Below are 25,763 nucleotides of genomic sequence, written 5' to 3'. Positions count from 1 at the left end.
CAGAACAAGTCCGCTCAAATGTTTCCGAGATTTCTAATCTCCCTTAGCCTAAAACCCTATATTTGTCGTATGGTCATTGTTTGGATATAGGTTTATTTATATATGATCTAATTGATCACAATAAGTGATGTAAAAATTATTATACATATAAATAATATGTATCGTTATTTTATTGGCTAAACTTGTCGCATTAAAAAAAATTTTCGAACGTTAACGAAAAAGTATTAATTAAGTTCGGTATCATTTGGACCAAATATCCGAAATAAAATATAAAAGACGAAGTAGCTCGAAAGTGAAACGTTAGATCCAAACATATAGTTTTGACTTTAATTATTTACTCCCACTTCGAATGTCTAAATCCAGTAAAATTACTGAAGGTCGGTCCAAATCTTGTAGTGGGACCAAATCTTAGGGACCAAAACGGCCATTACTTTCTCTCTTTTATTTCTATATTACTTCCACTTCAAGTGTCTTGTAATGAAATTTATTTTGGTCCATATCGAGTGTAAATCAATGCATATTTAAGCTATTTTTCTAATATTATTTTTGAATTTATTTTAATTAATCTTTTAATTTGAATAAATATTTATGAATTTTAAATAATAAATGATGGACGGACAAATAATTTTTCTTATCATTTATAATTTTCTTAAGATTTGCAACTTTCATTACGAAACACTTGAAGTGGACCGGAGGGAGTAAAAGTTTGGCATACCTTTTGAAGTTTGCCAAACTTGTCCAAACCAAAGAGAATGAAACTTTCGTGAGCATCAGCCAGCTTGGTCGGTCGGTATTCATGCCTACACGTAACATGATCAATATATTAATGTATTCTGTTGGGCAGTATGATTTTCTTGGGAAACAAACAAACTCTTTTCCATCCTCTTGCAAAACAAATGGCAACCCACATGCTTGGGCATCCCTACCTTGTTCTTCCGAGCAATTTAACAAGAATCAAATCGGTAGGGCGCTGTAAATTATCCATCAAGAATCGTTTGTTTGATCAAACTGAAGCACATAAGGTAAATATATAGCTGCCCCTTCTTTTTTCTTTTTTGACACTTTTATAGTCTCACGTTTGGTTATGATATATATATAACTTGACAGCTTGTTTTGGAAGTAAAAGAGAAGCTTGAAAGAAAACATCGCAGTCTTCCAATAGGCAGAAATGGAAGAGATGATGAAGACATAATCTTGTGGTTTCTTAAAGATGGCAAATTTTCAGTGGATCGGGCTCTTGGCAAATTGACTAAAGCAATTGTATCCGAAATCGAGTACTATTATTTTTAAGATGATAACGAAATCTTATGTTCAAGTAGTTCAAATTTACTACTACCTTTTTTGTTTAGTGTTCAAATTCAGTTAATCAAGCTAATCAAAGTCCATATTTCACCATTTTTAATTAGAGAGCATTTACGCATTCCAAGAGCATTGGAATGCAAAAATAAATACTATCTAGTGCAATATATTTTGATATATGGATTCTTTGACTCTAGTTAGAAATGGCGTGAAGAATTTAGAGTGAATGAATTGTCAGAAGCATCCGTTAGTGATATGACAAGGACTGGAAAAGCGTATGTGCATGACTTTCTCGCTGTCAATGGTCAACCGGTTTTCATAGTTATAGCATCAAAGCACCTTCCCGGAGTAAGTAGTTTCCCGTCGATCGGATCATATGATTGAGTAATCAGTATATTTCCAATAGCATGACATCCTTCTTATCTTGATTGAGCTTAATTAGATTGTTTGATTTTACATTTATATCTCTGGAATTATATTTCAATTAGAAAAGAAAATCTAATATAAAGCGACAAGTAATTAGAGACGGAGGGAGTATATATGTTGCAGGTGCATGACTCCCGTGAGAGTGAGAAGCTATCCGTGTTCTTGATTGAGAAAGCACTGAGCAAACTTCCACCAGGGAAAGAAGAAATACTTGGAATAATTGATCTACGAGGCTTTGGGAGTCGGAATGTAGATTTTAAGTTCTTAGCATTTCTGGCAATCTCTCTGATAATATAATCATACTTCTCATGAAGCAATCACAGTACACGTTCAAAAGGATTCAACTTGTTTATGTTGACAGGTTGATGTGTTTTACTATTACTATCCTGATCGGTTAGGCCTGATCCTCTTTGTGGAAGCTCCATTCATTTTCCAGCCGTTTTGGCAACTAGCCCAGCCCTTATTCAAACCGTTAATTTCACTGGTAAGGCCATTCTAAATATGTATTATTCATTGGTTTATTATGTGTCATAGATAGTAGTATTAAAATGGCTCTTACTGTCATGGTTTGTTTTTGAAGGTGAGATTTTGTGATGTGGAAACGCTCAGGAAGGAATACTTTACGGAGGCAACCTTACCGGACATTTTTAGAAACTGATCAGGCCAACATCTATGAATTTCTACTCTTGAGGGTTTATAATTTATCTATCGTCTGATGACTTGTTGCAGATGGGAATTCCTAATTAATGGCATCAAAATCATTAGATTAAAGTCCTCATGTGTGTAGTTTGCAGGGTTTTAAACAGAATCTATGTTTGGAAGATCTGATTTGTTGAAGTTGATTTGTGAGCTATGGCCTGTCCCTCAGAGTTTCGAGGTTGCATCGTCTAATCGAGAAGTAGATGTAGATTGTGTTGTGGGAAATTGGGAACTCGGGGTGATCTTACTAAGGGTTCTTTTTAATTGTAGTTCCACAAATCCTGAAGTAGAATATTAAGCACAAAACATATGGGCATTGCAAATCAAAACCGAAAACCGTAAAGAAAAAAAGAATTGAAAAAACATAGACCAAAGTGAAGTTATTCAGATCAATGTGTATTTCTGCATTTTATTATACGTGTTTGGTTGCGTACTCTGGAAGTAAGCTCATCATAGGAGGCATTGAATTAACTTTGTTGTACTCTTCATTAAAACTTATCTTATCATCTCCACCATAACCCCATTTATCTTCTTGAACTCTCTTTGCTTCAGTTCCGTTACCGTTAGAATTCGAAATCGAAACTTTTCTCCAGTTAATCCAGATCCTCAGCATAAGATAGAGCATCCCAAAACATATGACAGTAGAAGAGAACACGATGGCCACTATAATGGCCGATACTTGGGCATTTGAAAGATTTCTTTCCGTGGATCGCTTAGAACAAGATGACAGTGGTGCCCCGCAAAGCTTCTGATTACCAATGAAAGAGCTCAATGGGAATAGTTGAGATAATGCTAAGGGGATTTGACCCTGGAGTTCATTATTCGACAACTTTAGGACATGAAGACTTGTTAGTTTTTCGATCCAAGGAGGTACCACTCCTTGGAGATTGTTGTCTGATAGATTCAATCTCTCTAACTTCACTAGATTTCCAAGAGAAGACGGTATTTCTCCGGAAAAGAGATTGTGACTTAGGTCTAGGATTACTTGCAATTCTGTTAGTTTTCCTAGCTCTAATGGAATTTGACCTGTCAAAGCATTTTCTGCCAGCCTCAGCTCATAGAGTTTCCTGCATTGCTGTATGGTTGAAGGAATGGAGCCCGATAAATTGTTTCGATTTAGATTAAGGACATTCAGAGAAACAAGTTCTCCAATCTCTTCTGGGATTTTTCCTGAGATATTGTTACTGTGGAGGGAAAGCTTAAGCAACCTCGAACAGTTTCCGATCTCTTTCGGTACTGTTCCATTGAGATTGTTGGATGAAAGATCAATCTCTCCGACTTCTTCTAAGCTTCCTAGCCAAGGCGGCACTATTCCAGTTAGTCGGTTATTGTTGAGCAGAAGGTGTTCGATCTTTTTACTATTAGATAGTTGAGAAGTCAGCTGACCTGTGAGATTATTGAAAGATAAATCGAGAAAATCCAGCTCTGTCAGTCGACCGAAATCAGATGGAATTTCACCGCTTAGATGATTGTGAGCGAGGCGTAGTCGGGTAAGATTTCTCGCCATGAACAGACTAGTTGGAATGGGACCTGAGAAACTGTTGTTGGTCAAGTCCAATGCTGTTAGAGAAGAGGAGCCACAGAGAGGAAAGATGCTCCCACTGAACCTGTTTTGAGAAATGTTAATGATTTTGATGTTCTTGAGCCGGAACAGAGATGTGGGAAGAGGACCTGCAAAGGAATTATTGTAGAGAGTGATGAGGCTTAGTTCGGAAAGGAATCCGAATGTCGGCGGGATCGATCCGGAGAGTTTGTTATCGGCCAATGCCAACAACTGTAGCTTTCTGCAGTAGCCTAAGCTTGCTGGGATTGAGCCCCACAAGTCATTCTGCCGCAAATGGAGAAGTGCCAGGTTCTTAAGCTTTCCGATAGTGGTAGGAATTTTTCCCGTAAAGCGATTGCCAAAGAAATCAATCGCCGTTAAACTCGAGCAGTTTGTCAACTCTCTTGGTATACTTCCTGACATTTGGTTATCGTAGAGGTAGATGATGCTCAGTTTCCTTAACTTTCCAATCTCGATTGGGATTCGACCTGACATCATGTTTCCAAACAGATAAAGATTCACCAAGTTAGACAAGTTTCCAATCTGAGGAGGTATGCTTCCTGTAAAGCTGTTGTTGTTGAGAAGGAGATCCGTAAGGTTCCCTAGTTTGTCGAGGCCAGACGGTATCTCTCCTTCGAAATGATTACCAGAGAGGTCTAATTGCTGGACAGAAATACAATTCAGAAGCTCGGAAGGAAATTTCCCAGAGAGCTTGTTTTCCGATAATATAAGCAGCTGCAAATTCGAATTGCTCTGACAAAAGTTACTCGGAATGTTTCCTGTCAGAGAATTTTCAGACAGAACAAGAACTCGAAGATTCTTCAACTGCATATTGAGGCCTGCAGAGAGATTGTTTCTTGATAAGTCGAGTGTCTCCAGCTGAACCAAATGGTTAAGCTCAGAAGGTATTTCGCCATTCAGATTATTCCCTTGCAAATTCAAGTATGTCAAATTGGATAGAGAGCCTAATTGAATCGGAATTGATCCAGAAAGACTATTATTGGCTAGGTTGAGAATTTGCAGTGATTTAAGCGATCCAATTGATGAAGGAACATCTCCTTGAAGCTTATTGTTCGATGCTGCAAAGTTTTCGAGAGCTTCGCATCCCTGAATCTCATTCGGTATGAGGCCGTTTAGATTGTTATGCTGTAAATCAAGAGATGACAACTTATTCAGATTACCGACTTCCACAGGAATGCTCCCATTGAATTGACAATACGCAAGGCCTAACACTCGTAATTCAGTCAAGTTTCCGATACTTGTTGGTATTTCACCCGAAAGCATGTTATCTCCCATTCTAAGTACTTGTAAATTCTTCAAGAGTCCAATCTCAGCCGGAACCTGACCAGAGAGAGAGTTTGAATACAGGAGAAGTGTCCTTAAATTTCGAAGATGTCCAATTTCAGAAGGTATCGAGCCACTGAAAGAATTCGACGACAAATCGAGTGTTTGAAGTGAAGAGAGCTGGTAGATGTCTGGGGAAATGGAACCTGAAAGTGCAGAGGCTGATAGATTCAAGGCGACGACATGGGATTCTTCGACAGAACATGTTACTCCATACCAGCTGCATGAAGGAGTAGTTAGAGACCAGTTGTCGAGGACTCCTGTGGAGTCTACTAATTCTGATTTGATTCTTAAAAGCCAGAATGATGAATTGCTTTCAGCAAAAACACAAGCTATTGCTATAAAAGGAAAAATGGAGAGGAACGTTTGGAATTGGAAACCACCCATTTGATCAGAATGTATAGTTTAAACATCAAGTTCAGGAGTAAAAGAAAAGAAAACCGATTCCATAACCGAGTAAGATAAGAAAAAGGAGGAGGAGGAAAGGTTTGAATCACATATGAGAGACTATCTACAGAAAAAGATTAAATATATATATACACTTAGGCTGAAGAGTGTAAGATAATTGTCAACTAATTATGCATGAGAGTTAAACTAAAGATTGATTGATTAATTAATTAATTAATATAAACCTATGGCTTGAGATATGGTTAGCTGTATGTATGGGAATAGGATAAAAGAGGAATGGGTTAAGGTAAACCCAATCGTCAAATGGACAAATTTCATGAGAGTGGGGCTGCCTCTATAGTTTTCTATATCATACCACGAGAATATATTTTCCCATGAATTAATCCAATAATAATATGGATTATATATTCATTCATTCAGCACAATAGTACACATTTCTTATATTTTTTAAGCGATAGAGCTGAGGACCATAAGCGTGCACTCCTTTTATGGTCCACTTGAAGAACTTTTATCTTGTCTTATGAATCATCAACATAAGATTGACCTCCCAATGGAAAGAAAATGATACTCCTTCCGAGTCATAATACACGATGCTCAAGTGAACATGTATGTGGTGAAGATTATTGATAAAATATATCTATATATGAATGAACTTAAAAATACAAAACATCATGCATTTTAATACGGAGAGAGTAATATGTTACGGTGACGGTTTCAGATCAATTGAAATGTATTAAGAAGTCTTTACAAAGTCAATAAAGTGAAGTAATAATATAGAAAGAGAAAAAAAATATCATTTGTTGACTATTTTTTCTTTTAACCTAAAACTTCAAAATACTTTAAATAATGTATACAAGCCAATTTGAGGTTTTTATTTTCAAAGTAAACTACCAAACACAGCATTAAGAAGCAGAAGAAAACACAGGGGGCAGGGAGAAATAAAAAAAACTACACAGTACACAATATTGAAACCCAGGGGAATGCAAGACCATGTGAGAGTTGGTATGTGAAAAAAGATTCTTTTAAGAAGAAAAAATGCCAAACATATGAGGACAAACAAGAATTTTGGATTGCATTGCTTTCAGTGATGAGATGATATGAGGAATAAAATGAAATACTACAACTATAGTTTCTAAGCAAAGCAAAGGCAAATGAAAAGATGACCAACTTTTGTCCCATCCAAATCCCCTTATAAGGAAACAAATTGCTTTATCTTTACCTTTTTTTTTTTTTTTTTTTTTTTTTTATCTTTTCCACTTACTCACACCCTGTTTTACCAAATATGAGTTCATGTGGCCAAAATCCACATGCTCGCCATACATCGGTCGCTTCTTTTTATCATCTATCATATGAGAATGATTGTTTGCTAATTTGCTACCTAATCAGAGTTTCATCCTGCTTTAGTCAACGGAAGAATGTTTAATAACATACTTAACCAACTGCTCTAGCATTAAAAAGGGAATGAAGACGGTATACGAAATCAAATCACAGGCACCCAAAGGCATACTGACAAAGTAGAAGGTATATAATTGAATGCTTAAAAAAATAATGATGAATGAATGGCCTAAATACTTTAGTTAATGTATCAAAATCAAGTCAAGCAGATGGGGTTGACAAATCAAAAGACATGACCACAGTATATATTATCACAATACAACAACACAAGCTCTAGCAAATAGGGTAGGGGGTGGGTTGCATTACAGTTAAATCCTCTAATTTTGGTTTAACTCCTTAGAGAAGTGTCAATGACGAGCTGATGACTCGAAAAGGTTTCCAATATACCAGTACTGGTGTATCACCTACATGCTTTATCATTCATTCCTACTCCAAGAAGCTTTTAGCTGTTTATAAATGAGTACAGCAAGGCCAAAATTTCATTTTGTTTCAATGATGAACAAAACAGTGAAATGATAATGCAATCAGGATGGAGTCAAATATTACCTATACCCCCATAGAATTTTGCATCGACACTTGTCATGAATATGAATAATCCGCACCAAGGTAAGACTAATGGACAAATGAAAAATGGATGTAAACATACAAAAACAAAATGCCATCCATGTAGTAGAAAAGCTTGAAAACTCAGCCCTGGCAAGTTAAAATCAACAATTAGCCCCAGAACCAGTTAACAATGATTTCTTTTTCTTGCACTTAACATCCCAATTATCGTATTTCAATCATCTTTAAAAGACATAGAGTCGGACCCCTAAAAATTGTTAAATTACCCGAACAAGATGAAGTGCATCTTCTATTCTGTAGGTGAAAACTTTAGCTCTATTAGGCAGTCACATTGGTGGAAGGCAAAAACCTCATGAGGAAGCTCGAGAGTGACCAAATGCAGATGAGCCCAAGTAACTGGAGGACATTCAAAAGCATACTCAAAGAACTGTTTATGGCCAAGTTGTTTGACGTCATTTCAGCTCCTCTCACTGTAAATGACAGGGCATTCACCAGTTGTGCTGCTCTATTAAGTTGGTGCAACCTATATACCTATTTTTCACAAGCAACCAAAAGTCAGATCAGATCATAGTCTTATTTATACAACATATGGTTCACTGTTTATAGAGAGTGAACAATTTTCTAAGGTTAAACAGTGATCCTAACCACACCCATTAGAAGAAGAAAAAAGTATGATTGTTCTTACTTGGAATATTACTGGAATCACGGACCATGCGGGCGACTTCCGACGTCTTGCAAATTGTTTCAAACGTAAACTGCACAACTATACCGACCAGATATGGAGAAAGAGTGGCAGAAGCTGCCGGGCCAGTCCACGGCCAAACTAAACCCATTGTCACCATAGGAATCACAAGACTAAGTACCAGTGGCACAATGTAAAAAATACGCTGACCAATTTCGGGGTTCTGATTTCTGTTTGCAGTGACAGATTGATCTGGTTTCATAGGCCTTCTTGTTCGGTCTATGATCACAAGAAATATCGCCACCCCAAAGTAGAATAGGGCTTCTGTGAAGAACAATATGAGGAAATCTGCATGAAGAAAACTGAGGACGTGTCACGCAAGGGACAAGGAAATAATACAACTAACAAATAAATAAACAGTGAAATAAAAAAGAAGTAGCAAACGAACAAATTCAAAATGTTTTTCACCAAAATTAAGTGGTTACAAAAGAGTCACTTCAATCCAAAAAGTTTCCTACGTGAATTAGTATGATATCTGTTTTGATTGAGCAATGACTGATCTAAAAAAGTACGGAGTATATATGTTCAATGCTTCTATCCATGTTTCATTTGTTACTTCCATTCCCTCCAAAAACAATTGCATCCTTTATTTTTCTTTTGTCAGACTGGTAAGGCAATATCGCACGACCTATAGTAACAGTTCTCATACTTCTAGTGCTGAAGCAAGATCTAACATAAGTAGATAACTATCTTCAACAGTACAATTTCTTTGATATCTGCTAAACAAACATTCAAAAACCCTCATAATGCCCGAACTATAATTCTCATCTGCATGGAATATGGATAGCCATAAGCTAATCTGATTTAGCAGATCTACCATCACATATCATAAGTAGAAGCCTAATGATAAGAATATGTAATCTCTGACCAGCAACTGCCTTGAAAACCAAACCTTATACACAGCTATATGCCTATATCATTGATAAACACGTGTCTCACCATTTTCAGTACAATCTACTGAACTAATTCTCATTCTAGTTTCCAAACGATAAAGAGTGTGGATCATGCTGATAAGATGTTTGATTAGTCGCCTCTGAAATAGGGTAATAAACGTTAGAATGAATCGCCTCAGTTACTCACACATTATCATGTCCTCTAAATTACCCTATGTTCATCGAATGTCTTAAGCTAGCTAGTACAAAAGCACCAGTTACCCTGTGAACCTGTACACCATCCTTGTAAGTTGTAACTATATGACAAGTGGTGGGACAATAAAAAATTAAAAATCCCCTGAAAAAATGATGCAGAATTTAAGAACTAAGAATTTCAAATGTAAGAAGGTAAGCTTGCCTGTCAATAGGGAGTCCTCAAACACCATGGAGAGTACTTTGCGCAAATAAAGAGAGGGAAATATAAAAGAAGCTACAAGAACAGCAGGACCAACAAGCCACAGTGCATTACTCCGATTCTGTTGCACCTCAGGGACGGAAGAAGAGACAACTTCATCCTCTCTTTTATGTGGTCGATTATAGAATGTAACTAGACCTGGTTTTCCATTGCCCTTCTCGAGATGGAGGATGTCAGTGCTTGCAAGGGAGGTTTCTTCAGCATCAGAATACTGAATTACTTCATCTGAAGCATCTGGGTCAAGCTCAATATATTCAGGCTGATCTTCAGAGATCGCAAAACATAATTTTGTTCTTTCTTGAAATCTGTTATTTACTTTTAGAGCTCTACGCATAAAATGGCATTGCTTGATAACTGATACACCAGTAGGGAGATATAAGAGACATTAGTTAGCACAATTAACAAGGTTTTAATTTTTAAACTAGATCAAAATTCTAAATTCTAGGTATTGTGCTTGCATCGTGCAACTCCTTCTCATAGATTCTTCATTAAGAGACCAGATACAATCCATTTAATTTTGACTTGAACATTGATGCATCTAAAAGGGTTAAACAAGTTAAAAGCTACCTTTGTTAGTTCTAAGCTGTTGAGCTCCGAATTGATCGCTAACAAACAGTCTTTGTGAAAAGCTCAGCTGTTTGACAAAGCCAGAAAAATAAAAGGAAAATAAAATAATTATGAAGGAGAAGTTCCAGCATGCGATTTCTCTTCCCAAATTTTAGAGGAGAAATAATTCAGTGACCACAAGTCAAATTAAAAAAAAAAAGAGCCTCAAGTGAAAACCAGAAAGAACCAGCAACTTGTAAGAACAATAGCATCTTCAAATACAAGAGATTTAACCAAATGAAACAGCATGTCATCAGCTCAGAACTTTGTTTTTTCACACATAGACAAAATGATGTGGCAAGAGAGTAGCAAAGTTTGCTATATTATATTGTACTTTGCTTGGTGAATGAGATGGTACAAATTTTGGTATCTCCCACATGGGTGTTTGTCCTTCCAATTGATCTGAAATGGGTCCTCCTATGATATTAGTTCTTTGCCATTAACACCTTGGTTTTAAAATCCATTGTGGTCATATGATTTCAGGGCCACTTATCGTGAACTGAAACAGCCACTAACTATAATCGTCTATTTGTCCATTTCAATGAAAATATCTAGTCAATCAATCATCAGACCATCAAAGCATTTACGTTCTCAAGTTCTACCAACGACCGCGAGGAAAGTGCAGCAGCTAAGACCAAAGACAGCCCAAGGATTCTACTTTATGAAAAACCCAATCACCAAATAGATATCTAAAACCAATTACAATAACGCAAACACTTGATAAACAATAATAAGTGCATAGACACAAGTATAATTATGGAGTCAAAAGGTTGAAACTAGTAATGATAAATAAACAAAACAAAACCAACCTGAGATATTCTTCTTCTGGGTCGAAGAGGAGATGAAGGAGCCACACAATTGAGCGAAGAAGAAAGACCAAACTTGACAACAACGGCCATAAATCGATTGAAGAAGAAAATACAAAACGAAGAAGAGTGGCAGTCAGTCAGTCAATGTACAGTACATATGAAGGAAGGATTAAGCAGTGGAGAAAGTCAATACAGAGGTGCCCATGAGATGATATGAAATGAGGGAATGCTTTCTACGAAGACAAATTGTGACAATTTCAGAAAAGTGTTGGCGCACAGAATAACGCAAGGTATAGTGTATGTTTATAATACTTTTTATGTTTTTTGAGAAAGTATGTTTATACTCCGTACTTCATACTTTTCACGTATGCCACCCACCAATTATCACAAACAACTACTTCCTCGGACTCATGTATTGTGGGACGATCGATGTTTTGCATCGTTGGATTCATCCAAATATCTACATATCTACTTAATAATCTTCATTAAATGTATGTATACATCATGTATTGTGAGACGGTCGAGTCACTGGGAATTTTTCTCGCACTTGAGCTCAGCTTGACTCGACAAGCCTGGAAGCAAGGACGAGGGTTGGATACGGTGGAAGAGCAAGACCAGGTAATGCCCCAATGGGTTTCTCGATGAATGATGCTGTACAGAATTGGCATGCGTACCGGAAGGATTATAATACAAAGAGGGTATAAATCTCATATGTGATATATAAAAGGTATAAATCTCCTCAAACTGTAGGATGGAAATCCCCATTTATGAAACCTCATCGTAGCAAAAAAAATGAATACTAGCCTCAAAAACAAGAATACAGCCTTTCTAAAATTACAGACAATACATGGGAGTATAAACTGATTCCTCCCGAATCTAAAAGGCTTGTTTTACCTCTGTTACAAAAGATTTCATCAGTCAGAAATATTTTTTCTAGTGGATTGGATCCTCTAAATTCAATCCTTTTCGTCACGATCATGAAATTACAAACCTATATGAGATTAGCCCTCTTAAGAAACCTGATGGTTCTACAATAATGGGGCCAAATTGATTCCACAAAATCAAGATACATCTCCGTTAGCCACTCTTGAAATTCTTTTAGCTTTCTTCTCGAAAATCCTTTGGAATCCATGTTTTTAACGTCTTCCATGGGCTGCCACACACGAGCTCGCACGTCTTCGTTGAGTTTCCCTTTGGCTAAGTAGTTGTGAGCGATGAGGTAATAAGTGGGTAAGTTCTTAACTATTTTAACCGTCTGCTTGAATGTGAATACATAGAGTGCACATAGGCCTCGGAGAAACTTTATGTAAAGAGCAACGGCAAACGGTCCTATAACCCACAAAGGAATTAGTTCTTTTGAAACTTGAGCACCAAAAACGACATTCACGGCCAAGTACCACAGGACACTGGACACACACAGTAAAGACAAAAAAGGCCACATTAAGTCTACATTTTACAGAGTCAAATGTCATATATAATAGTAACAAATAATCTCCCAGATAGTAGGTTTCATCACATGTGTACCTCGAACAATAATAAACAGTACATCATATCAAGTGTTTCCATAGTCTATATCCATAATCCATGCATGCATGCTTATTTCATCAATAAACTATAACTGCACATGCAAATCTTTAAGTGGCTGTCAAACTTCAAACAATGAACCCACTCATTGTTTTTAGGGTATATTGATAAAATAAAAGCCCTTAACTTTGTTTTTTCAAAGTTTTACGCCCTATGTTTCAAAATCACCAAGGAATTACGATGTTACACTTAGTTAAATAATATCAAACTTTCATAAGGGTCTTCTTGTCTTTCATCGTGAAGTAGGAGAGTAATTTGTAGTTTCTGAAACAGAGGGGGCACCTAAGACAGACACAACCTTCACCTTTATCTATCATCAATGTTCTCCAGTATTTTGTTCAACTGAAGAGTGAATAGGAAAACAAACACTTCATACACAAAAAGTCCTATCAATGCCCTGGTTATTATAAATGACCCAGGCCAACATCAAATCAAAATTCAAATCAAGGTGTAGGCGCAGACAAGCAAAAGGATAAGAGTGAGAATGCAGAGCAGAATAACTGTTACTTACAATATCAATAAGGGGGCCTTTATTGTGGCATCCAGACCCCAAAAATTGTGCATGGCTACCTTAAGAACACCACCTCGTTCCCTGCTTTGAGTCTCGATGAGAGCTTCATGCTTTTCACTCGTACATGGTTCTTCTTCCAGCACCTCATCCACCACTTGACTGGGTAATTGTGTGCGCAACATTGTCAACCATTTCTTGAATAAATTATGAATGGCAAGAGATCCAGCCACAGTCTCATTTTTTTCCGAGGTGTATGCAAGAGGAGCATTATGTTCCTTTGGCAGTTCTGTTGCTGTTTCTTCACTCTCTTTTGGAACATAAGAAAAGTTGAACGGAATTCTTAGGAACCTTAGACCCATTAGCTCTACTTCCAGATTCCCCATTCTGTGCACTGCCTTTAAAGGCAGAAATTCTCAAATGCTTTACTTTCCGTGCACGGAAGTGAGAAGCTGCTATACTGCAGTAACAAAGAATCCAAATGAATAAAATGATAAAACAAAAGAATGTTTATGTCATGCCCATAAAACCATGAAAAACTACTTATTGATAAAACTTTAAAACCAATAGTGAATTTATGGAGATAACCCAACTAGACAATATGGAAATCACACACTGAGAGTAAACTTCACCTTAAACTAAAATTGTGCTTCAAAGACCAACAACTATCTGTTCTCCCAACCATGTGAACAGGTGTTACGTATCGCCTTAATGTCAACCCTTTGCTCCATGATAAAGGCCTGTCTGGGCATGCTACATTTGAGCTCTACATTACAAATGCAATAATACATTAGTTGAATATTCTAACATAAGGGCTCGTTTGGATCGCTGGTTAAAGCGACGGATAAGTTAAATTTATCTGGTTCGGGATAAGAAGTGTGTTTGGAATGATGGATAAGGTTGTAGCAATCTGCTTCGGGTGGGCTTTTGATGGATAACTCTAGCCTTATTAAATAATCCATTGAACGGTAGACAAGCCCAATTCCAAGAATTTACAACGCTGTCCTCATTCAACTTAAATAAAAGACACGAAATGCCCTCATTTTCTTTGTAATATAAAAATCTGAAATTTTTTTCTTCCTCTCTCACAATTCTCTCTCGAAAAACTCACCCCATTCTAAGAACTCTCTCAAACCCTCCTCACTCTCGGCTCGATTTCCGGCACCGGCGACGACGATTTCGAGATCTCTCTTTCATGAAATTGCTCATAACGGTAAGTACTACTCTTCTCTAGGCTCAATTTGATGTAATTCAAAAGATTTTATTCCTAGGGTTTGTAATAGATTTTATGCTTTTCCTAATTTCGACTTGTAATGCGTTTGTAAGCTCATGAAATACCGGTTTATGTTCTTAATTCCTTCAAATTTTGATCTCTGTAGAAATTAGGATTTCTATTATTTTGATGTTATGTTCTCTGTTTTGAATTAACATTAATTTGACTTTCACTATGTATTTTAGTGATGTGCTTTCACATTTCTGCATGTACGTGTGGCTTAGTGATATTGTATTCAAGTTTTGGTTCGAAATGGGTCGTTGCTGTTTTGGCATTCTAGGTTTTTTGACTGAAAATGTCCTAAAATCCTCAAATTAACATATTAAGTGTGTTTAACATTAGAAATTGTAGTCAAGAGCTTGCTTAGCCTATTTAACAATACAATCACCATCTTCTAGAGCTTTGAGTTTGGTTTAAAAATAAAATGCTAGATCATTTACAAGTTTTTTAAAAGTCTCCACACTCTGTTTCAACTTTGAAGCTCTCATTTACATGCAAATTGTAAATACCTATTGAGGAACAAAACTTGGAAACATCTTTTAGAACATAAATTTAAAAAAAGACCAGCAAACAAATTTGAGATAATGTTTGGTTTTGATTTGAGGACTGTCTAATATTTATTTGGAAAAGAATGATATGCTTGTTTTGTATGATATGGAAAAGAAAAAAGATTGCTACTTTATCATTTGGAATTTTTTTGAAGTTTGATTTAAAATGCTAGATCTTAAAAATTGATTCTTGGGGTTTAATCTAGGTTTGTGAATTGATTTTTTGCTGCTTTTTGGATCCTTTAATTTCAGTTTGACTTAAAGTAGAAACTCTTTAAATTAATACTCGATAAATTATTAAACTCTCTAAAATAATAAATTTGTCTGGTCCCGACTTGGGCCAATGTAAAAAATTGAAAAACTCGATAAAATAATAAGATAATAATTTTTTGGAGATCTTTTTATAATTTTTGGTCCCAAGAAAAATCATAAATTAATAATTAATAGAAATTGAAAAGAAAATATTACACTCTATTGAAATATGATTCAATAGTTGTCTGTTTTCATTTAAAATTCAAGTCTATTGGAGCTATTGCTACCAAGTAAAAACACAGTACAACTATTGAGTTCCAAAGTTCGCTGCAACGTAATTCTAAGAGGCATAGACTAATTTTCCTTTTGTTTGGTATGTACAGTATAATTACTTAGTTTATACGGAAATATGAATTACGTTGAATCGGTTAAAAACTCTTTAAATTAATAATTATTAATTTATCGATAAATTAATAGCTCTCTAAATTAATAAATTTCTCCGATCCTAACATTATTAATTTATAGAGTTTTACTTGTAATTTTTAGTTAGTATTTTCTTGTTGAATTGAATTGTTGTGAGGTAATAACCTAAAAAATCCAGCCTTGGTTAGGATGTAATTAGTGGCTCTAAGCATGTTTAGAAACCAATTGTTTTTCTCAGGGCTGCATTTTTCTTTACATGTAAATCTTGTTGGTTTCCTTTTGAAAGTTTGAATGTGACTTTGGTATATTATGTCTCAAACTTTGTATTTTTTCTGTCATTACATTTTATGCATACTGATCAATGGAGTTTGGTTTAGCTATAGAGTATCCAATACATAGAATATATCAGAAATTTGAGCCCTCTTTTCAAATAATACTTAGTGTTTTTTTTCCTCTTTTAATTCGTGTCTTCAATGTCGTTTTGTAGTGATCTTCCGGTTGGTTTGAAGTGGCATTGAAGGCTGCTGCCGTTGATGGTTGGCGGTAAAGGGATGTGTCCTGATTTTCCTTATCTCGGATATCTAGTAGTTATTTTTCTTTGAAATAGTTGGTAATTAAGATTTGTGGATTTGTAAGATATATTTCATGGTATTGATGGATTTATGCAGTATTATGTAGTATATGGTATTGACGTTAATTGTTCATCTCATTTTAGTTTTAATTTGTACTAGATTTGGATTGAAAAATGGCATTTTGTTGGCCAAGGGGTATATTGATAATTATCACTTTATTATCTGATCTATGAATCATGCAATCCAGATGCTGGATTGGATAAAATAAAATTATCCGTTTGTTATCCATTGTACATCCCAACGTTAAATTAGATAAAAATTAACACTATCCGTAACCATGCTACTAAAGTATCCATATCCGTTGAATTTAATCTAGCGTTCCAAACAAGCCCTAGACTTCAAACAATCAAGCAAACTGAGACCCTTTGAAAAAGAAAATAAAAAACTGTAAGCAGCCAATTTTGTACAACTATGCTTCATAATTTCAAGGCAATTAAGAAACTGCTTTTCTATATGCATAATATAACTTTCTCGGAAAAATATTTACCAAAAACAAAAATTCAGAGTTGAGAAAATAAGAAAATACCTGGGACGCACATGAAATCATGAGTCAGTCGGAAGCGGAAGAGTTCCGATAAGGATGGATAACCGCTTTCTGTTGGATAGATAGAAGATGAGGAAGATGAAGGGAATACTTGTTTCTAATTGGTCAATTGGAGACTAGGGTTTTATGAACCGACGGAGAGAGGAGAGGGAGGGGATCAGACAGACCAGACCAGAGAAACACAACAACCTTACCTGTTCGACTGTTTGTATAAAAATGATTTCCAGTTTTAATTTTTTCTTTTGTGAAACTTGTTCATATGAAGATTACGTTTTGACTTCATGTTGCCGGTTGGACTCGAACCGAACTGGCCCACAAAAAACGAGCCGAGCCGAACCAAAGCATGGTGTCGTCAGCGAGATTTCACGCAAATTAATACAGGGACCAGGAAATGTATTTCTTTTAAATATAGGGATCTCCTCTGAAAACGTGTGTGTTTTAATGACAAAGAAGGGACTGTTATTTAGACAAAAAGGTACAGAAAAGGGGGAAAACCAGACCTAATCATCGTCTTCTCTTCTTCACTTGGTTGCTATCTCTTCGTTCTTACTGCTGCAACGACCTTCGAAAACAATTGTCGGTTCAGTTGGGGTTGATTGACATTTCCGTACATGACCCACCATTCATTGCAAATTTGACGATTGAGGTTGGATTACATTTCTCTCTTTCTTTTCTGGAATTTAAATGTCACTTTGTTAATCTTTTGACTACATTTCAAGTGCTGAAGCTCACATTGTAAATTATATGCGATGAAACTCGTTGCGTGATGGTTATTTTGCTTATTCTGGTGTTTTCCTTGTCTGTGCGAACATCCTTGGCTTAACAAAACTGGGAATAAGTATTCTGATTATTAGTTGAAAGTATGCTGACTTGGCTTAACAAAACTGGGAATAACTTTGTTTACATTTCTTGTAGACGACACAAGTCCAATATAATTGAATAAGTGTTCTGATTATTAGTTGAATGTCTGTTGAGGTGTCTTACTTGTCTGTCCCGACATTCATAGAATATCTCCTGTAACAGTGTTTATGATTGGAGCGTCCTCCATCAAATTTCCTCCTGTAACCCAATGAGGGCACTCCATGTATTTCAAATCTTCTCTTTCTCCATTTGGTTTTGTTCTTCATTCTGCGGTTCCCGCTATTTGATTTTCTCAAATCTTATTTCAGTAGGCGTCGTTAAATTTACATTCGTGTTTTGCTTCCTTTCGTAGATGCGGTCCCATTTTTAGTTCAGCTAAATCCTGAGAGAATTGGCAATAGTTTACACCTAGTGCCTTCATGTTGTTTAGCTAAACGTTGGAGAAAATTAGGAGTATTTTTTTCTAATGGAGATTAAAACAGAGGGTTTATGTTTATTGTGGAGGACATAACTGGAAATCATGTTGTCTGAGAATTCAACGGAAGATTTCAATGTGTAGTGGTTATGGTAGGTGATATTTGGTCTTTAGAAACATTGTCTAGTGGATATGTTCTACCAAACTGTGATTTGGAATTTTATTTTATTTTATGTGATCTTGTAATGAAAGAGAGGCATTGGTTTTAGGTAAAAATTTTCCCACCTGCATATGTAGCAGCTTAGTTATATAGCCGAGTGCTTTTGCTGTCTTAGTTGGAAGTTTTTTTCTGAGTTCCGAGTCTAGCTACTGAATGAGCTCTGAGATATGTTCCCACTATAAGAAACCTTTCGTGTTTGAAACTGGAGATCAAGCTCATTTGCTTCTTCCAGATGCTTGTTGGGTTTGTTTTTTCTTTGTGGTTATGATGGTTGAAGCTGTGTTGTCAGTTGAGTGAATGAAAAATTAATGGAATGATTCATTGGTACTGTTGGAAAAATTATATACTCCACTGTGTTTGATATTTAATTTTTTCGTTGAAGACTCTAAATTTACATTGTCAGATGGCCTGAATTGTACTGTTTATTTTTCATTTAATTTTATTGCACTTGTTAGTTTCCTTTAATATAAGATGTTCTCAATTATATTATACGGCATAAACAAAAATTTAGAATTTAGTTGTCATATTATTAAAAAAATGACCACATAGATTTATTTAATAGATATGATATGTCACTTTTAGTAATTTTTTTAACAATAGTACTTTTTATTTCATTGCCAGTGCCAAACACAAAACTAGCTTTTTACAACTCTACTTGGAAACTCATTTTTATTAGAAGCAGAAGCTGGGCAAACAGGCTCTTATTCTTTCTTGTGTTTTTCCCTTTTTTGTTTGACAGGGTTTGAAGATGGGGCATAAGGACATTGTTGATTCTTGTTATAATGATGAACTTGGGAGGGTGGAAGTAAAAGCTGAGAAAGACGAGCCAGGCTCAATTGAAGCTGTAATGCGACGAAATGACCAGAATGCTCGAGATAATTCAAATGCTGTTAGCAGTTGTCAAAGTGGCACTAGTGTTCTGGAACAGGGGCAGTCTCCAGCGGATGATGCAGTAGTTTCTTCTTCATTACCAACGTGTCCTCCACCAATATGCCGCCAATTTTGGAAAGCTGGGAACTACAATGATGATCTTGCTTCAAAGGCCTCACATCAAAGTGTGCACTTTGACAATGATAAAATTGATTGAAGAGAGAGGTTCTTTTAACTTTCTGAGTACAGTCACCACTAATTAGGTTCTACTTTTTTCAATAGTTTATCTAATCTTATTTAGGGTCATCATGTTTTTTGTTCATTCTGCTATCTATTTTTCATGCTGGGTCTTTTGAGTTAGGCGTGGCAGTTGTTTCCGATGTTCTATTAAACTTTGTTGATTGCTACTTGTTCAGCTTTCTCTAACTTGATCCTGTTTCATTTTGTTTAATCATAGATGGAAAAAATTATCTACATGTACATCCTATGTTTCTCCATTCAAATGCCACTTCACATAAGTGGGCCTTTGGTGGTATGCACAAAAGCTCAGTCCTTTCTTTTTCTATCTGTTGAAATAAAGTTTTTTTCCCCCCTCTTTATTCCGTTCAACATTAACTTGAAATGCTCATTTTGTTTCCAGCCATAGCAGAGTTGATTGACAATTCATTTGATGAGGTAAATTTAATACCTCATAGTTTCTCTATAATTTAGTTATTATTTTTTAGTGTTGCAAAGGCTAAAAGACATGGAGGTGCATTTATTTATTTATTTTTTATGTTTAATGTGATATAATCTGTTATTTAAAGAAAATAATTTTTAACAACTTTTACAAGTCAAGGTAACGATTTTTGATGACACTTGTGAAACTTCAAAGCAAGTTTAAGTATTATCCGTGTGTAAGTTATCTAAGGTGGAACTTTTACTTCTTTTTTTTTTTTTGTGGTCTAAACATAAACTGCTTTTTGAGTTCAATTTGAACTAGTATTTTTAGCATGTGTCAGGTACAGCACTACTACTATTTTGCCAAGATTATTCTATGTGCCTGAATTTTTGTTATTATTATTGCAACCTATGATATGAAAATACTGTTTGAGAGACTTGCAGTCTTGTTTGCACTTCACATTCTGTTTTTTCTATTGAACAGATCCACAACGGGGCCAGTTTTGTGATTGTAGATAAAACCATCAATCCAAGGGATGGAAGTCGAGCACTGTTAATTCAAGGTTTGTCCTTCTTTAATTCTAAACACCTTTTGGGAGGAGGTTTCTTTTGGGCATTGTTGTGTTTGACTATGTGACTTAAGGAGATGCGATGATATTATGTAACATTTTTTATGCATAACTTTGATGATTTGAGGTCAGATGATGGCAGCGGAATGGATCCTGAAGCAATGCGGCGCTGCATGAGTTTTGGGTTTTCGGATAAGAAATCACAGTCGGCTGTTGGACGATGTAATGTTCAATGTATTTATTGTTAGAAGTGTTTGTTTTTCCAGTTTTCTTCCCATCTTTATTGCTTAATTTGTGGCCTTTCAGATGGCAATGGCTTTAAGACCAGCACTATGAGACTTGGAGCAGATGTTATTGTCTTCAGCAGGCACATAAATGAGAGGTTTGATAATAAGTTTTCAAATTTTACATTTACATTCAGTTCAAGCATTAATTTTTGACTTGTTGATAACTGTTGAGCTATTTCTTCACTTTCAAAAAGAAGGTGGAAAAGACCCTTTTTTTAGTGGAGACCACGACCAACCAAGTCTAACCTTACTTACTGCTATTTGGCTCAGTTGTTTAACTAGCAGTTTGACCTTAGGATAGCCCGCACCCAATAACTAGCTTGTGTTTAAACATGCAAGTTCATTCAGTTGATGTCGATTTTAGTCTCATACGTTGCAATTAGAATGACAAAGATCCACCATGCGTAGCAACCTTAGAACCAATATGATTTAGGTTTGCCCTAACTTACGTAGCCTGGAGTGAGCACTGGAATTTCGAGCAATGGCAATCTCACTGGACTTTTAGTGGAAAACATGGTACACGTCGCTACTCTGACATGGCTTGATACTTGCCTACTTAATTATCCTCGCCCTCCAACCGTACACTTCACTTTGTTTGCTATCTTGGCCAAATTATGTGTTTCTTGAGCAAAAATTGCGTTGTTTTATGTCACCTGTCACATTGAGTTTGTGTCACTTGGCATGAGTCAATTATGTTCAGAATCAGTCTTTTTCTTGGACTTGTTTCTGCCTCAGTACATGTCGTTCAGGCTCAAACTCTTACTCTCCTTTCGTTCGAACTATTTTCTAAATTCTCACTCCTTTTGTTCCGATGATCTCATTCCTTCTAATATATTTCATGAGCAGAGTGTTGACTCAAAGTATTGGTCTGCTCTCTTACTCATTCTTGACACAGACGGGGCATGACAGAATAGTAGTACCAATGGTTAGTCCCTTTTCCTGTGTGTAGACATTTCTTTTTTCATATTGTTCCTTCTTTTGTAATAAAATTTCTCATGCAGGTAGACTACGAATTTGATACAGTGAGTGGCACATTGAAAGTGCTCCATGGTAAAGAACACGTCACGTCCAATCTTTCCCTGTTGTTGCAGTGGTCTCCATACGCAACAGAAGAGGAGCTTCTAAAGCAAGTAAGCCTATTTTTCTTTTTTTTTTTTTGGCACCCTTTGGCTTGGGAACTTATGAACCACGAGCCTCTGCCTTGGAGTGATTCCTTCTTTCTGCCATTTCAGTTTTCACTCTTTACTCAGGTCAAGATTATCGAGTCTGTTTCATTGAGAGATGTATCGCTATGAGTGCCGCTGGTTTGGTCACTCAGTTTTATTTGTCAATGGATGCATTTGAAATTTACTTACTGACTACATCAATTACAGAATAAAATATGAAATTCAAAATTATTATGTCGAGGAGGATGTTATAAGTTGTGATCTGACAAGGCCTCTCTGAATTTATTGAAGATTTTTCTCTGACCTAATTTTTGTTTTATAAAACTCATTCCCTCTATTGTTTGAGAGAATAGCTCCTGTTAGTTTAAAAGTTATAATTGCTCCAACACGAAGGGAAAAGTGTTTTTCAAAACTAACCTGGGGCACACTTAAGAGTTAAGAAGTGTTTTAGTTTTGTCCAATTCGTCTACCTCATTTCAGTCTCTTGCATTTCAATGTAATCTTCATTTCCTGTAAACTCCATTGCGTAAAGCTCTCCTTGTTCTTTATCTTACTCGTTTCATTGTGGTTGCAGTTTGATGACATCGGTTCTCACGGCACGAGAATAATCATCTATAATCTATGGGTCAATGACGATGGGAATCTGGAACTCGACTTTGATTCAGACCCTGAGGTTCACAACCCCTTTTTTATTTAATGAACGATTATTATGTGTTTTGAATTTTTATTTACTTATTTATTTACAATTTATTTATTCAAATTTGGTGGTAACAGGATATTCGTATTCATGGGGATACCAGAAAAGTAGACACCATACCTAAATGGAGGGAAGTGAATGAGCAATACCTTGCTAACCGGTACCATTATTCTCTACGTGTAAGTCCATATAGTATCTCTGGTCTATATAACAACTATTATTTTGATCTCTTCAAATCTTACTTTGTATTTCTTCTCAGGCATACCTATCCATTTTGTACTTGCGGGTTCCTGAAAGTTTTAGAATAGAACTACGTGGACAAGTTGTTGCACATCACAATATTGCTGATGATCTCAAATACATGCAATATATCATGTACAAACCTCAAACCGGTAGAGGAGTGGAGGTTGTATTAAATTGTCTTGCAGTTTTTCTTTTTCTAACTGGTGTTTAAAATTGTGTAACTGCTTGGTCGAAGAAATTATTCTACAGGATAATATCATTTTGTCAAGCTACGTTTGCATTTATGTTCTTAATATTGCTTATAACGTTTCCCTTGTCAACTTTTAGGCTGTGGTGGTGACTACGATTGGTTTTCTAAAAGAAGCGCCGAAGCTTAATATGCATGGCTTCAATGTGTACCATAAAAACCGCTTAATTTTGGTAATTACAGTTTCAAAGATGTTTCGATATTATTTTTTTTCTTCAGTTTATGGTTACAGTGTATTGTTTGTGAAATTTCAATTCCTCATTTTTGGTTCTCTATTCTTACTTTTAATTTCAAAACCATTTTAGTTTCCTAATTTCCAGTAGCTGTAACTGTGTGGGACTTTTCTTTTTCTTTTCTTTTTTGAGTATCGACCATTTGAGTATTATTAGTATTAATGTTTGATACTGTTCATGAAAGACTTTTGGTCATTTCCTTTCTGTTACTCTTGCAGCCATTTTGGCCGGTGGTGAGCTATTCGGACAGCCGGGGAAGAGTAGTTGGTAGGAATCACTAAACACCGAGAGATACTAGTTTTGGCTCTTTTGGGAAAATTGTTCATGAACAATAATTATTTATCTTTCCCATAGGTGTTCTTGAAGCAAATTTTGTTGAACCCAATCATAACAAGCAAGACTTTGAGAGAACTTCTCTTCTTCAAAAACTCGAAGGCCGCTTAAAGGAAATGACATGGGAGTATTGGTATCATACATTTTTATTTTTAACTTATTGTACTTGAGTTCTCATTAGCTATCAAATTCTTTTTGTTGTTAAATATTTGCAAGGATTTTAATGATGTTGTTGGTGGCATGGAATATTAGATATCATCTTTGGTTAATTTACTAACATCAATGCATTGGATCACATACAATTTGAAATCTCTAGTTTCAAGTAGCCAATCATATTTGCTGACTTAAATCTTTATTGCTTTTGATCTCATGTTAAGTTGTATCTCAAACACATTGTGATGAATTTATAATTGATTGTTTTTGCTTCCTTGAGTGGTACATGATTTTAGTTAAACAGATTTGTATAACTCACCCGTCACATGAATTGCAACTTTGGCAGGGATTATCATTGTGGACTCATTGGATACCAGCCCAAGAAAAAGCATTCACCACCTGTTGCATCCAAACATGTCATTGGTGGCGCTAAAGATTCTTTTAGGAAGAGGAAGGAATCAAGTAATTTAGAGAGTGTAAATGTGAAGAAGCAGGCTGTCAACTTTCCGACTGTTACTGTTTCTAGGCCGAGTTTGGGCAGACAGGTTTGTTCAGAAAACCTTTGATCTGAAGCTTCACAAATACAATGCTATAATAATGACCTTTAACCTGATGATATGTTTTTGCTACGTGCTAATTTTAACCTGATCCTGGAGTTATATGCGCGTGTAGAAGGAACTGTGACTATATCTTATGATTGTGCTACTAGAGCATATAATTAAAGTCAAAATGATTCTGTGCTTAAGATGCCAATTGTTACCCTGAAGAAAACTAGAGATGGAATTTCTTTCTTTTAATTCACCGAAGCATGCCATGAATTTGATCATTTTCATTGTAGTTCAAGTTGTGTCAGATATAAGCCACTCCCACCTCGTGAAATGAACACCATTGCAAAATCTAGTTGTCAATTTTCCTTTAATGAACGTCTGGGAATTTTCTTTTTTCCTTGAACAGCCTATGAGCGAAGAAGCTGTGAAATTGATTGAAGAAAACAAGAAACTTCTTGCAAGGTAGGCATCTGTTGAACTTCTTTTACTTTATGCTTTCTGATCCACATGTCTACTTAACTGTGCGTATAAACAAGCACTCTAATTCTCTTATCGTCATTGGTTTTTCATTCGGCAGATGCTCTGAACATGAAAAGAGGAAGCAAGGACTCGAGTTGAAGGTACTTGTAAGTTTACTCACTGTGGTTAAGTATCTGTAGTAAAGTTAGCGTATCACTTATTACTTTTACTTGGTGTATGAACTATTTCTTCATTTGGGTTGTGATGCAGATAACACGGCTTAAAGTTGAAGTGGGAAAAGTTCAAAGCGAATTTCAAAGGTTGTTAGCTGAATTGAAAGGGCTGAATGACGTTAAAGGAGGAGGAGAAGACTGTAAATGCGTAGATGATGTAAACCTGTACATTAAGAAGGATTAGTATATGTTGTAACTCAGTCTTGGCAGATCTAGGACTTTAGAATCAAATAGACTCATCTTTGCCAGGTTGGCCTTGTAATATAAGTTTTTAATTAATCAATGATTATAAATACAAACGGTGCAAACAAAAATCGATAGGTAAAGAAAAAGGGCTCGTTAATTTCTTCAGATAAGTCTATCTTGCTCAGACCAAAAAATAAAAGAGATTATAGTTAAAGTTGTTTCGAAAATTAAAATAACTTAGCAAGCATGAAAGAGGAAAATTTAAATATATTGTACAATTCCGTCCGGGATTAATTGTAATCCGGTTTTCTATTTTTAATTATTTATAATTAATTATCACATCTCATAACTTTTTTTTTATATTTACTAGATGAAATATATTTTTTATAACAATATATTAATATTTAAAATTGTTATTGAAAGTTATTTTAAATCTT

The 25,763-nt window shown here is 35.7% G+C and overlaps 4 protein-coding genes and 1 pseudogene across 4 annotated transcripts; 2 read left to right on the top strand and 3 right to left on the bottom strand.

Moving 5' to 3' along the window:
* The first annotated feature begins 896 nt into the window (after positions 1-896).
* LOC139882362 (uncharacterized) lies at positions 897-2,383 on the top strand. The gene is made up of 6 exons (XM_071866694.1): positions 897-1,022; positions 1,108-1,260; positions 1,501-1,647; positions 1,849-2,001; positions 2,087-2,209; positions 2,306-2,383. Exons 1-6 carry the CDS (start codon positions 897-899, stop codon positions 2,381-2,383), a joined length of 780 nt encoding a protein of 259 aa, XP_071722795.1.
* Positions 2,384-2,836: 453 nt separating this feature from the next.
* Positions 2,837-5,698, bottom strand: LOC139882374 (uncharacterized). Its single transcript, XM_071866705.1, has one exon. It carries the CDS (start codon positions 5,696-5,698, stop codon positions 2,837-2,839), a length of 2,862 nt encoding a protein of 953 aa, XP_071722806.1.
* A 2,298-nt stretch (positions 5,699-7,996) lies between these two features.
* Positions 7,997-11,272, bottom strand: LOC139882373 (uncharacterized; annotated as a pseudogene).
* A 901-nt stretch (positions 11,273-12,173) lies between these two features.
* On the bottom strand, positions 12,174-13,660 carry LOC139882372 (uncharacterized). The gene is made up of 2 exons (XM_071866704.1): positions 13,278-13,660; positions 12,174-12,588 (listed from the first exon to the last, which is right to left on the bottom strand). Exons 1-2 carry the CDS (start codon positions 13,658-13,660, stop codon positions 12,174-12,176), a joined length of 798 nt encoding a protein of 265 aa, XP_071722805.1.
* Positions 13,661-18,595: 4,935 nt separating this feature from the next.
* On the top strand, positions 18,596-25,324 carry LOC139882371 (protein MICRORCHIDIA 6-like). The gene is made up of 19 exons (XM_071866702.1): positions 18,596-18,685; positions 19,182-19,497; positions 19,770-19,844; positions 19,953-19,987; positions 20,457-20,535; positions 20,674-20,763; positions 20,848-20,923; positions 21,675-21,753; positions 21,830-21,958; positions 22,569-22,667; positions 22,769-22,870; positions 22,951-23,097; positions 23,262-23,354; positions 23,633-23,681; positions 23,769-23,880; positions 24,247-24,445; positions 24,855-24,910; positions 25,026-25,068; positions 25,178-25,324. Exons 1-19 carry the CDS (start codon positions 18,596-18,598, stop codon positions 25,322-25,324), a joined length of 2,016 nt encoding a protein of 671 aa, XP_071722803.1.
* The last annotated feature ends 439 nt before the right edge of the window (positions 25,325-25,763 follow it).

Source organism: Rutidosis leptorrhynchoides, unplaced genomic scaffold (assembly GCF_046630445.1).
Source record: "Rutidosis leptorrhynchoides isolate AG116_Rl617_1_P2 unplaced genomic scaffold, CSIRO_AGI_Rlap_v1 contig260, whole genome shotgun sequence".
Classification (NCBI taxonomy): Eukaryota; Viridiplantae; Streptophyta; class Magnoliopsida; order Asterales; family Asteraceae; genus Rutidosis; species Rutidosis leptorrhynchoides.
Note: the sequence above shows the minus strand (reverse complement) of the source record. Positions and strands in the feature narration are given on the sequence as shown.